Source organism: Ceratotherium simum, chromosome 11, assembly GCF_057802395.1.
Source record: "Ceratotherium simum simum isolate JZ-2026a chromosome 11, ASM5780239v1, whole genome shotgun sequence".
NCBI lineage: Eukaryota > Metazoa > Chordata > Mammalia > Perissodactyla > Rhinocerotidae > Ceratotherium > Ceratotherium simum.
In genome coordinates, this window is record NC_141910.1 from 48,138,988 (window position 1) to 48,153,056 (window position 14,069).

At 40.7% G+C, this 14,069-nt stretch overlaps 1 protein-coding gene across 18 annotated transcripts in view; it reads right to left on the reverse strand.

Annotated features, from left to right (window-relative positions):
* LTBP1 (latent transforming growth factor beta binding protein 1) overlaps nucleotides 1–14,069 on the reverse strand; it is a 384,533-nt gene that overhangs the window by 217,959 nt on the left and 152,505 nt on the right. For 7 of the 18 annotated variants that reach the window (XM_087436919.1, XM_087436921.1, XM_087436918.1 and 4 more), the window contains exon 5: nucleotides 11,168–11,335. The exons of 1 other annotated variant lie outside the window; for it this stretch is intronic. In XM_087436919.1, the coding sequence (XP_087293045.1) occupies nucleotides 11,168–11,335 (168 nt within the window). Of the gene's footprint in view, nucleotides 1–11,167; nucleotides 11,551–14,069 lie in introns of those variants that run through there. 10 more of the 18 variants (XM_087436932.1, XM_087436926.1, XM_087436930.1 and 7 more) reach the window with 2 other exon arrangements.

The window sequence follows — 14,069 nt, forward strand, 5'->3', positions numbered from 1 at the left end:
CAGAAATTCTGATTTAGGAAGCCTGAGTGGGGGCTGGGCATCTCTACCTTTTAAGTAATCCATGGGACATTCTGTTGTATAACCAGGACCGAGAACCACTGATTTAGGGGTTGGAAAAGGTAAGTATTTAAAGTCAGGTTTCAGCAAGAGCTCCCAACAACTGTCCTACCTCCCCCAACATAAACATTTTTACACAAGGGAATCCACTTTTCCTTCCAGGGCCTTCATTAAGTCACTGCCAACCTCTAGCAAAACCCACAATTAGCTACAATTTTGTCTCCATGATCGATGAGGAATCCCATTCAAAGCGATCAAAAACAACAAAAATGGGACACCCAGAGGAGACACGCAAAGCAACACAGGTTAAAAAGACATTGGAGGCCTCCAACTTGAACCCTGTCCACGGCTGCCCGGGATATGTCAGCTGGACTCAGCACTGACTTCTCATAAGGGCTTGTTATTTGTGAATGAAGATAAAAGGAACCATTCACCAGCTACCACCAAATTGTTAAGTTTCCTTGTCTAGATTTTGTCTTGAGGCAAGAGAACAGGACCTGATTTAAATCAGACCCTGACTTAGCTGCTGTTATTGCTGCATACCCAAATATTCAAACTCAGCCACCATTGGAGCAGATCAGATTTCAAATAACCAGCTGAAATAGAGCCCAAACTCGTGACTCCCAACCCGATTTCTAGGAGAGACTATTAGGCAAATTGGACACTACTAGTCCCTGGTGCAGTATGTTTCTAAGAGTTAATTTCCTTAAATGAGATCCCTCAAAATTCTAAAATTTTCAAGTACCTGCCAGGTAAAAAGAAAAACTACTCCTTCTGGCAGAAAACGGTCTAGAATATGACGAAGTTTGACAGAAGGGAAATGACAATTACTGTGCGAACAGCACAGTCAGAAGTCTTTTACCAAATAAGGTTATGATTTCTGCAGTGAGTGTATTTCAATAAAAGGATATTTTCAGCCTGAAGAGCTTAGCTTCTCTTTCAAAATGGTATAACAGAGTAAATTTTGTTTAATACTAATTCATCTATTTACCAAGTACACAACGTTGGCATGAATGTTGTTTTTTCTCTTTTCCATACAATGTCATGGTTTTCTGGGCACGTTACGAGACTCTCAGATGTTTCTAATTACCCTCTGTGTACACCCAATAAAACAGCTGGCTCAAGATGTTATTAATACCACAAGAAGACCCAGAGGGCTCATAAATCACCCTTTCTTCAGAAAGGGACAATGCAGTGGCAAAAAGTGACATATTCTAATCTTGCTAAATAAGACTTTAGTTAATGTTCCAGTACACGCCCTAATTTGCCAGGAAAAGGGCAGGAAAAAGTCTGCTTTCCTGACTTGCTATTTTTTGCTAAATCCGCAAAAGATTTTAATGTCAAGTTTCCCTTTTACCTCTTCTAGGGAAAATCTGATGAAAATTAGGCTGAGTTTTTGCACTAGGAAAGCTTAGAAAGTCCCCATAATCCAGAACAAATTTTTATTGAATCTGATGGGCATCTGAAGTTTGGTCTCAGAGTGAAGAAATCTCTCATTACTGCCTAAAGTTGTTTTTTTTTTCCACCAAATCTTACGAAAAGCCAACACTGCAGTCATGCCAGTTTTTCAGTAATTATTGCGTGAGTCTAAATCCAGTATAATGGAGTCGAGCAGGAAACCATTCCTTAAACCCATACTCTTCAACTAAATAGGAAATCAATTTTAATAAGTGTATCAATGACAGCATTAACATTAAATTGGCAAAGGAAGGGCATCTGGCTCTTCTCATTTTCTTTATTTGTGATATAACTTTGGGGAATGAATCTCAAACAAACTTCCTCACTAACTTCATCCTTCCCCATTTGGTAGTTATTTTATTTTCCTGGACTGCATAGCATGAAGATGACTGTGTGGCTGCCCTCAAAAATATTTTCACATCATCTGTGATGTTAGTTCCAGGAGGTTTTTCCAACAATACACAAATGCATTATTCCTTCTCCACTTGGAAAAAATACATATACCTTGATATTAAAAGCTGACACAAACGTTTGACTTTTTTACTATAGATGCAAAATTGAGCCCTACTTGTATGCCAATAAATGCTGCAGGTATATACCAGATCACATAAATGTGATTTCAGTATCTATTTTAAGTCCAGCTTCCTTAAATTTACTCTAACCCAGGAGCCCAGAGCTAAATTACACAAAGGACAGTCAAGCGAATAGCACAAAGCAGGATCAAATGTTATAATCATACACCACTGGAGATGCCCCCATCTATTCAAGATGATTACTTTTCCTCCTGACCACAGCTTTTGGTTCCAAAATGTGCTACACTGTTTAAATGCTCTCACCCTTGCCAGCAGGCGTGGCAACATGCACTTCCTAGGCAAGCAAGTGAACCCCTCAAGGAGATGCGTGAGGAAGGGCCACAGTGCTACCAGGTTGTCTCTACCGGATGATAATGATACCTGACACCACTTCATCAACAGTCTAACCTGCCCCAGGTAAGCCTAAATGTGAGCAAGTATAGCGCCTTCTGTGCACTAGGAGCAGAGGACCAAAGTGAAGGAGTAATGGAAACATCCTTCTACGTCTTTCTTGATGCTATTGTACTATCAGGATCAGTAAATGAAGGAACCACTGTCTCTGTGGTACACAGGCAGCATACCCTATATCCAAGCTTCAGGAGATGTAAGTACATTCCCCCCCATCACAGGACGTAGGGGTTGCAAGTTAAAAGGATTTTTTATCTCTGGAAAAAGAGAAAGGTCTTCAAATAAATCCAAGGAGCCTATATTTTCCTTCTATATGCTCCTTCTCATGAGCCTCAGAACAGCTCTGCAAGAAGGTAAGGGCATGATCGGATTCATTTTACTAGCGCAGAATCAGAGAGCCCAGAGTCCAGGAACCAGACAATAATGTACCTGAGCTGACTACCAAGTGTCAATTGACACGGTAACGACTAGAGGCGCAACAGGAAAGAAAAAACAGCACAGGCAGAAGCATTGGAAAGGGAAGGTGAAGTTGTTCCTTAAAAGACTGTCAGTATTTAAATAGATGCAGGAGGGCGGAGTGGGAATTCCATGTAGCAGGAATAGCTGTACTAAAAGTACGGAAATCTAACTGCACTTTGCCATGATTAGAAAGTACACTGCAGTCAGTGTTAAAAATGTAAAATCCAAACTCCATGCAAAGTGCTACAAAGGTGCCCTTTTTCATGCATCTTGCAGTCAGTGGAATATGTTCTCCTTTCCTGTGACCCCAAACTCTATGGATATTTCTCAGATGATTATTTTACTCATGTGATTTCAGGTGCCCAAGAATTCAGGATGAAGCTTTACTGGGTAAAATCTGTGTGTGCCATCATTACATGGGCTCCTGCATCGACAATTTGCTCTATCAACAAAAATGCAGTGAGCATCTCCAAAGTGAGGCACTGTGCTGGCAATAAGGATACCAACACGAAGTAGACAGGTCCCTGTCCCCAAGTAGTTTAGAGTGTAGAAGAAACAAGCATGGCAACTAAAAAGGGAAATGAGGCTTTGTAGCATGAGTGGCGCTTGGCTGACTCTTGAAAAGGCAGTGGGTCTTTGCCCAGGCAGACTGGGTGAGGGAGCTCACCCTCCAGGCAGAGGCAACAGTGTGAACAGAGGCACAGGGGCACAGGAGGCTAGGAGCGTTCGAGGACCTTCGGTATGCCTGCAGGCTCAGCATGACAGAAGCAGAGAGAAAGGGCATGGCCAGAGTTAAGGCCAGGGAGCCAGGCGGCAGCTGATCCCGGGGGCCTTGCGTGCTATGCTAAGCAGTTTGGATTTTCCAAAGATCATTTCATATGGTCAAGCTGACAGACTAGGAAAGAATACACACTTTGTGACATTGTGTTGCAGACTCCAAGGAATTTTGAAAGGTCATTTATTCTAGGCCAGCCTAGCACAATCCCTTTAAGGAGTCCCATCCGCCCCCATGACACAGGCCAGGCATGGCTTAAAAGGAACAATCCATCACACATGCCTTTCCCACAGAGCTAGTAGACTGCTGAGCCCTCTTTTACCTAAGGTTATTTTTTCCAACTGTCCTAACTGCAGACATACTTTCCTATACCACTACTCTAAAGCCCCTCACCTGCTCAGCCTCAGGAATCTTCCTCTTCAATCAAATAGGACCTGATTTTCTCCTGATTTTGGCTCTTAGGGTCAAACTTTACCCCTCCTTGGTCCAATTAACCCGTGGAACCACACTGCCATGCAGCCCTCCTGCACTCCAGTACCCTTCCCCTACACACACACACACACACACACACACACACACACACCTGTGCTCACAAGCAGGAACCAATTTTATTTCCTTTACTTAAAAGCAAGCTCCATGCCAAAATCATGTGATCTATCTTATATAAAATGTTGGAGAAATAGTTAACAGCTGTTTTGCTAATTCATTTATATATTATAAGACCCTATACTTTTTACTATAAATAACCAAGATTCCTTCTGCAATAATTCCAGGACCATTTTTTCACAGGACTCCAGGGGACTGGAGTCGCTTGCCTCTATCCTCTGTGTATGAGGCTCTTTATCTACCGTTGTTAATAATATGGTTCCCTGATATAACACAGGTCGATAAAATCTAACCCAAGATGACATATAAGAAAAGTCTGCATGAAAGCTCCTAACACCAGCCTTTTGGAGAGACTCCATAGTTTAAATAAAATAACAAACACAGTCAGAGAGTCCGATTATAAAGTTTATGATGTTCCCTCAAGAGCTCACTACTCACTTCATTTAGGTCTCTGCTCAAACATCATCTCCCCAGAGAGCCCTTCCTGACCTGTCTAAAATAGCAATCCATCCACACATCTTCCACCAATGCTCCACATTCTCCATCCCCTCTCCCAACTTTCTCTCTCTTCACAGCATTTATCACTAGCTGACATCATATATGTTTCCTACAGTGTATTTTTGTTAGCAATCATTTGACAGTAGTGTACACTCACACTATATTTTTTTAGTTTTCTTATTGTTAATTGCAGTGAAATACATGTAACAAAATTTACTATCTTAACTATTTCTCAGTGTACAGTTCTGCAGTGCTAAGTACATCCACAGTGTTGTGCATTCAATCTCCAGAACTTTTCTATCTTGCAACACTGAAACTCTGCACGCATTACACAACTCCCTATTTCCTCCCTGGCAACCCCCATTCTACTTTCGAAGAATCTGACTACTCTAGGTGTCTCAGAGAAGTGGAATCAAACTGTATTTGTCTTCTTGTGCCTGGCTCATTTCACTCAGCATCGTGTCCTCCAGGTTCATCCATGTTGTGTAGCCACATTACGTTTTTCAATGTAGCAGGAAGGCAAGGACTTTGTCTATTTTGTTAATTGCTATATCCCAAATGCCTAAACAAATCCCTGGCACACAGTAGGTGCTCAAATATATGTCAAATGAATATACCAGACATACCTGGTTCCTAATACCAGACTTTTAAGGGTGCTCCACAGCTTAAATAAAAAAGGAAATGCTCTACATTATGACACTTACTTTAGTATTAGAAAATAATTTGATGAGACAAAATATATTCGGGAGTAGTTTGACAAGTTCTTAAGCATTCTAAATTGCCCAAATGAGAGGCAACCACTTTCTTTTAAGTATTGTATTGGATCATCTTCAAAAAACATAAAACTTGTACAATGCATTAAGGGGAAAATATATGTACCAGTTAATCAAAGAGTGACACATTGGAATTTCATTGGTTTCTGTGCTGGATAAACATCAAGGGATCCAAACAATGACAACTGGCAGAGGACGAAAGACTCCGTAGCTGAACTAAGTTGCCAGCAAAAAATCTCAACGCTTCCCCTTCCCTGAACAGTTACGTTGGTTTATTTAATGCCTCATCGAGAGGGCATTTTCTTCCCTCCTTATGAGGAGAACCTAATAATGAGCATAGCAACATGGACTGCCTCCACTCCTCATCAGAACACTGCAGTGTTACATTGGTTTTGTGCGATGTACGGGGAGATTCCCAGTGTAGAGCAGCAAACCAACCTCAGAACAGCTGAAAGCAGCTCAAGGTTGGCACCGTTACTATGGGCTGTTCAGAAGCTTATTTAAACTATTAAAACACTAGTTGCCTACCTAAAAAATGAGAAAACTTCCCTCTTTTTCAAAATGATAAATATCAGCGTCTGCTTTTCAGAGAACTTTAGTAAGTTCTGAAAGAGTAAAGTTCAAATTCCTAAGCTTGAAATTCAAGGTGCTCCACAGCCTTGCCCCAGTCTACCTTCCCAGACTGGTCATCCACTATTATTACCTTTCATATTTCTACATTTAAGTGAAACTCCTCCAAATTTCCAGAAACCACCTGGGCCTTCTTGTCTCCATGCCTAATTCTAATGGGTAAATCCTTCCCATATCAACTTTCCCTCTCCCTTCTCTCTGCTTCCCATCCATCTTTATTTTGGAACTTATCAATGTTTCAAGTTGCACTGCCCCCATCGGTTTACAAGCAGGCAACATGCATTCACCCAGCTCCCACTATGAGCCCACATTTTTATCATCTGGGGATAGCACAGTGACCTAAACAGAAAAGTCTCATGCCATCCCTTTTCTCTCAAAGCATCCTGCCTCGGCTAGAAGTGGCATCTCCTCCTCTGGGCTCCTGCTAAGAGCTTTGTACCTTGATTTAGGGTTATTTACATATACTACTCACCTCCTCAAAGCATAAGCCCTTAGAGGGCAGCTTTATGATTTGCTCGTCTTGGAAAATCTAGTACAGTGTTTTATACATAATCACTTCATATATGGTCATAGGAGGCAACACGGGAGGGCAGAAGGTATCTGGACTCTGGGATGAGAAAATCTGACTTAAACTCACCTTTACTCAAACCACTAAAGCCTTAGTACTCACATCTACAAAATAGGGATACTACCATATATCTCTCTCAGGGAAAGCAAGCATCAAATAAAATAACATATGGAAATGTACTTTTTATTTTTTTATTTTTATTTATTTATTTTTTTGTGTGAGGAAGATTAGCCCTGAGCTAACATCCATTCCCAATCCTCCTCTTTTTGCTGAGGAAGATTCGTCCTGGGCTAACATCTGTGCCCATCTTCCTCTACTTTATATGGGATGCCACCACGGCATGGCTTGACAACCTGGGTTGGTCCGCGCCCAGGATCCAAACCTGTGAACCCTGGGCCACCGAAGTGGAGCATGCGAACTTAACCACTATGCCACTGGGCTGGCCCCTGGAAACGTACTTTTTAAATTATATCAAATATTTTTTTAGAATTATTCAATTGGTGCTAATGGAACACGAGTCCCTTGTAACTCCTCAGAGAAAGCAGCATCATATAAACCCAATGTGTTATTTTAGCAATCATAATTGCTTTTCAATGTCTCTACAAATAAGTTATGCCAAGAGACAGTGTTATTTTATTTGAAATATGCTAGTTGTGACAACAGGAATTCCTATGTTCTTCTTACTGGAGGAACTTAGGACTCTATAAACAACTTAAAAATAACAGAAGGTCATCTTCATTACATCCGTATGAAATGGAAAGAATCCATTAAAACAACAGCAGTTAACCTGCTGGCCCACCCAAATGGGGATGTTTCCATTTTTTAAAAAACCAAAGGTGGAGAAAGCAAGGAGGCAAAGCTCAGACTGCCACAAAAAAGTCATTATAATTAGAAATCTGCTTTATAGGAAATGCCACTTAACGTAAATATTCTGTTACATCACACCAATATCGCATTCATAAAAATGAGTTTATTCTAGAATCTCAGAATACTTCCTTTGGATATCATTCTTATTCAGGCCTCACTTTTAGAGTCACATTAAGAGGAAGTTATACTTAAGATTTCTTCAACTGAATACTCAAGAACAAAGACTATAAACTTAATAGTCATGAAAAATGCACCTGCTTCTCATATCTGAACAGCCCCGACTCACCAGAAATACCACTACAGAAGAAGCACAAAAGAAGGAATAACATCACCTCTCTGCCTGCTATAGAACCACCCTCTGCATACCTATTATTACCTGCATTGTGTGGATGAGTGACCTAGGCCCAAGAGGATATAGAGCCAGAACATGCTCGATGGCCATGATGAAGCCAGCACTCAAACCCAGGGCTGTTGGCCTCTCAGTTGCTTATTCTCTACATACCACCCAGCCTTTCCACAAAACCCAACTCCATGAGGTCTTCACTCTGTCCCTCCAACACATTGTGGTCAGACTTCAGGGAGTTAAGTAAACAGATGACATAAGTAGACCTAAGTTCTACTCCCGGGTAACTGGCTTACCGTGTAACTAAGGCAAACTCACTTAAGCCACTGTACTTAAGTTTCTTTATTTAAAAAATGGTGACAATAGTATCTGTTCTACTTCCTTCAAAAAAACTGTAAATCACCATGCAAATGTTCAAAATTATTTCTGCTGTTCCGATTATTAAAATGGATTATTTAATTAAGGAGACTTGACTAGGAAGTCTATATGGTTTTCCCTGTATTATTTTGACTCCTTGGAGCAGGGGTCAGCAAACTATGGCACTCAATCAAATTCGGCCCACCGACTGCTTTTGTAACACAGCCACACCCATTCTTGCACATACTGTCTGTGGCTGCTTTCACAACCATGACAGAGTTGAGGAGTTGTGACACGAACTGTATGGCCTGCAAGGTCTAAAATATTTACGATCTGGCCCATTAAAGAAAAATTTCGCCAGCCCCCACCTTTTATTGGCCTTAAATATCAGAGGCCAAAGAGAGTAGCTAACAAGTAACAACGAATTTTGCATTTTCCTCAAACTGTAGTATTTTCCATATATATCCTATTTGTCAAAAGATTTAACATATTGTAAAATATAGAGAGAGAGAAAACCAATAAATTAGAAAACCACTGTTTGTAAATAGTAAAGTTATATTAAATCAGGAAAGTCCACAAACATATCTTACATGTCTAAAAAATGAATTTCTAAAATTTTCGGTATTTCTGAAGAATCATAATCTGCAAGTTCTACAAAATTACCATTCTTCATTAAAAAAAATTTAAACTTGTCCCTCAAATTATACAATATTTGAATTAAAATGTAAAGAGGAGAGAGAAATAGCTCAGGATATATATACAATATTTCCCATGATTTCCACTGTGAAATTATTTATTACTATGCCCTCTCTCTCTCTTTTTTTTTTTTTTTTTTCTTTTTTGATTAAACTACTCTGCCAATCCTTTTGTGGCAGAGTTGAGTTCTGGTTTTGAAATTTTTTTGTAAATAAAGTTGCTCTCTTTTATATTTTGAATAGGTTACCTGTATTCTGTTCCTAAACATCTATCTGCTTAAATGCCAGACAGGAAAGTGTGTAGCGTGTTTTAACAAGCCAACTTCCTCTGTTTCTCAAAGCTTTCAAATATTTAGTTTCAAAATGAATACACTGTAAGCCAAAAAAATTACCACCCATCCGATTACTTTGTCATCCCTACTGTAAAGATTTATGAAAAATTCGAGGAGGAGGAGGAGGAGACGTTGCTGCTGACACAGGAGGAAAAGCAATGAGTGTAAGGGAGGCTATCAAGTAAAGCAAGAGTGGGAAAAAGCCACTAAGCCCAAAACAACCTACTGGGAATTGCCTTTTCCCTTCCCCTCCTTGTCTGTACCCTCCAAAAAAGCCAGAAAATAACATTACTTACTACGTATAAAAAGTTATAAGGTTTCAGAGATGGACTGAATTTTAGAGGTAATTAAATATAAGCCATTTATTTTATGGATGAGAAAAACTGAGGTCCAGAAATATTAACTGTCACACCCTGTGGATTAGCTAGTTAGTGGCAGGACCAGTACCGGAATCTAGTTTCCTGATCATCAGTTCAACACATTTCCTTTAGACTCGGCTCTCTGCCCCATTAAGCATAACATGCCATTTGGCACCTACTAGCTAAATTCTTTTAAAAATATGCCCGAAGTACCCCTATCACAGCCAGGAAATTCACAATACCCTTTTAAACAGTATCTATGGGCACACGTTTTTTCCAAGTACAGACCATCAAGAATACTGCTTTGACCTCCTGAGGATTAGAAGTCACAATAAAGCAGCAGAATAATCAAAGAGCTAATAAGAACTTCAAGCTGTTCTCTTGTAGTTTGTCTTGATGGAAATCAGTTTGAAAGAGACACTCCCTCTCCTACCCCCCCAGACACACACTCCCAAGACTAAACAGCAATATTCCATAAAAAGACCAGATCTAGCCAGTGTTATTATCTGTCTGACATTTGGGTTATTCTTGTGAGTAACTCATAAAGTAACGTGGGTGTCTGTGATTATTTGAGTACACTTGGCAAACCATAATTGGTCAAAAAATAATAAAAGACATTTTTCCGTGACAAAAATACTGTATTGCATGACAACATGGCAGTGTGACAGCACTCAGTGGACCGCAATACTTTCTCCATTTACAAAAAAGTAAAAAAGAAACAAAAACTTATTAAGTCTTTTTGCAGTCCGTAACTACTATAGTTCACATTTAAATTAATTACAGAAGATTAAAAGGTTTTGAGTGCTGACAGTAATCCAAAGTAATCCAGTAGCATATCTTCCCCCAAATCCATGTCATATATCAATTTATAATTCAGCCTTTTGATACAGAGCAGAAACGTGGCAAAATGCAAGTCTGTATCCCTTTCTACAATTGAAATACAGGTTTTTGACAATTTTTAGGAATTTTTTAGAACATGGCTATTTATGAAGTAAAAACTTAAACTTAATCACCACCATCCAAATTTTACAACATGAGTCAAACCTAACATAAATTCTACTGATCACTGAGCAGATAAAGTTTGAAGCTGATCGGTACTAGTTGTGCATTAGGGTCTTAATCTAAAACCTATTCCCTCTGTCCTACTGATACCTCCCCATCACCACGCAGCTGCACAAATGATAAGCAATAAGGGGCAATAACTCGAGTTGCCATTTCTCTGAGAAACCAAAAACCAGGTTAAAAATCATTCTGCAAGTAATTTAAAAGATCTCATGAAAGAAGCATATTCGGACTCATAGACAGAAACCCATTCAAGCAGAGAGCAGTGTGAATGGAGGGGGGTGTCTAAATGCTACGATCTCATAAGACTATTCAGTAAGGACAGTTAGGGACCGTGGAGGAACTCACCCACTCGGAAGTTCGTGGCCGTCAGGGTGTCGGCAGCATGACCATTCTCACTAATGAGAGTGGTGGTGTTCCCCTTCTCACAGCTGTTCTGACAGCTGCCCTTGGTGCAGGTCACTTTACAGATGCTCGGAGTAAAGACCACCTTGATACGGCCAGTGTGGTTACTCACTAGGAGTGGAGGCAGGGAGAAAAAGAACAACAAACATATCAGCTTAGTATCCATGAACTTGCCTTGGGAGGTTTAAAAAAAAAAAAAAGGAAAAAAAGAAAGGAAAAGAGCGAGAGGGGGAAAGAGAGAGCCCACAACCCGACAGGTTTAAGGAAAGAGGGAAGCCTTTAGTGCTCGCTGCTCTGTATCCAGTGGTGTCTCTGAAACAGGAGTAGGAAGCTTAGCAAACAGAACTCTGGGATGCACTCCAAAACCACATTTGAAGTCGAGTCACTGGAGTGGGATTACTAACCACAATGCTGCACTTTATTCACGGGCAGACAAAGAGCAGTACCGAGGGCACAGATGAAATAGCCAACCCTGACAGGCAGATGTAATGCAAAGAGGTTGGCCATGCACCTAGCGGTGAATAAACTCTTGTGTCCTCGACTTGCATACTTTCCCTGTTTCTCCACTTATTAAGTCACTATTTGCAGCCCGACCCCTGGAAATGTTTTAGGCATGCGGCATGTCTGAAAACATCTGTCTCAAATCTCCTGGCACTCTCAGCTGAAGTGATCAAATCCTGTGACGCAGCTGCAGGAGCCCATTTCTTTTTCACAACTCTGGGGCATTATTTCTCCACATAAATTTATGCAACATATATTTTGTTGTGCTGTGAACAGGGTCCATCTAAGAAGAAGCGAGGCCAGGTCACAAGGCTAAAGAGTTGCCCCTGTTAAAATGCCATCCTGGAGCTCTCACTGCTGCTATTCACAGGCCACCTCAGGAAGGTCTTTCATTCACATGGCCCTCTCCTAAAAACCAAATGCTATAACCTGACTGCACAGCAGAGGCAGCACGCTATCACAAAACAGGCACTAATCTAAAAGTCAGTTCTGGGTTGTAATCCTGGCTCAGTCATGGTGTGACTTTAAACATGTCATTTTACTTTTTCTCCAAAACATGAGATAATTGGAACTGATGTTTTCTAGCCTGTTCTAACTTTCAATGTCTATATCAGGGGTCAGCAAACTATAGCCCCATGATCAAATCTGACCCACAGCCTGCTTTTGTAAATAACGCTTTATTGGAACACAGCCACACTCATTCATTTATGTATTGTCTAAGCTTGCTTTTGCGCTCTAACAGCAGAGCTGCACAGAGAATGTATGGCCTCACCCAGAACTGCCCTTCACAGCTGGGTCCCAATCTAAACTCTCTGGCAAAGTGCAATACAGAACTCCTAGTTTGACTTCTACGTTTGTGATATGCCCCCAGCCAGGTCCTTCCTCTTTCCAGGAGCCTGGGCAGAAAGCAAAGGTGGAAGCAGCAGCTGAAGGGAGATGGTTCACCTTTGAGCTTTAAGGCAGGTAGAAAGCAGTGCCCTTCCTGGTGTCACTGTGTTACTGCAGTGGCCAAAGGGAAGAGTGGCTCAGGGTCAGCCTTTCTTCTGCCAGCCCCTGCTCACCAGCAGCCATTCTCCCCCTTCATACGGCTTTGGTTTGACCAAGACGATATTTTCAGAAAATCAATCAAGAGGTCTCTGTAGGCCCTCAACAAAATAAATTGTGGTCAACATCTGAGGTTGGAAACAAAAACCTTAACCAAAGAAGCCATTAGAATTTCAAGGTTGGAATGAGGCGTCAAAGGTCTTCCGACACAACTTCTGTCCGAACAGTTCTGGTGACAGAGAGCTCATTATCCACTAAGAAAGCCCATTCTAGTTATAGGCAGTTCCTAGCAAGTGCTATCCTTTTTTGAGCTGAAGTATGTCCTCAGTCAGTTATACCCATTAATCCTAATTCAGCTCCCATGGTCTCACAATCTAATGTCTCTTCCACAAGATAGCCCTTCAACTACTCAAAGATAACTGCCACATAAGCAAAGAAAGCTGAAGTTAGAAGGGACTTGAAGAGATCAGCTTGGGTTGGCCCTCTCACTTAACAAAAGAAAATAATTCCTCCAGAAGAGAAATACGCTCAGTTCTTTTCATATGTTTTTCCAAGACAGTTTCTTCTTCATCACTGGTTCTAACACAAGAGATCAGGACACAAAGTCTGAGCTGAGGAGATATCCTAGTGGCCAGTCAGGTCTTTCAGCACCTCGCAAAATGGCATCCAGAAACTTTTTCTATAAAGGGCCAAACAGTAAATATTTTAGCCTTGCAAGCCTAAAGAGCTCCCTTGCAACCATTCAATTCTGCTGTGGTAGCAGAAAAGCAGCCTATCAAAGACAGTATGGAAATGAATGGGCGTGGCTGTGTGCCAAGAAAACTTTATTTAAAGATACACAGTTTGCTGACCACTGCTTTCAATGTTTATATGACATTTTCAAGTTTTCTGGGACTATACCTCAGAAATTTTAAAAACTATAATAGAATGCCGATTCCACAATCAGACAAAATTCACCTAGTTTGATCTGTTGTTTTACAGTAGCAGAACTAGACAACTAGAGCTTAGGCTATAAGTTGTCAGACTACGCTTACAAATATCTAGAGAATACTTTGTGTGTGTGAAGCCGAAGAAAAGAGACAACATCGCCCCATTTCAAAAGAATATAAACTTGTATTTTTTCTGGCTCTTGGTACAATAATGAAATTAAAAATGGTGTGCCAACTATTTTGTCTTCTCTGGCATTAACTCATAGTACCAGCAGCTGCCATGCAGATGCTCATACCGTCACCTAAATTATGCTCACTTAGGCGAACTGAGACATCCAAAGAAAGCAAGCACTTCATCATTATTCCCATTT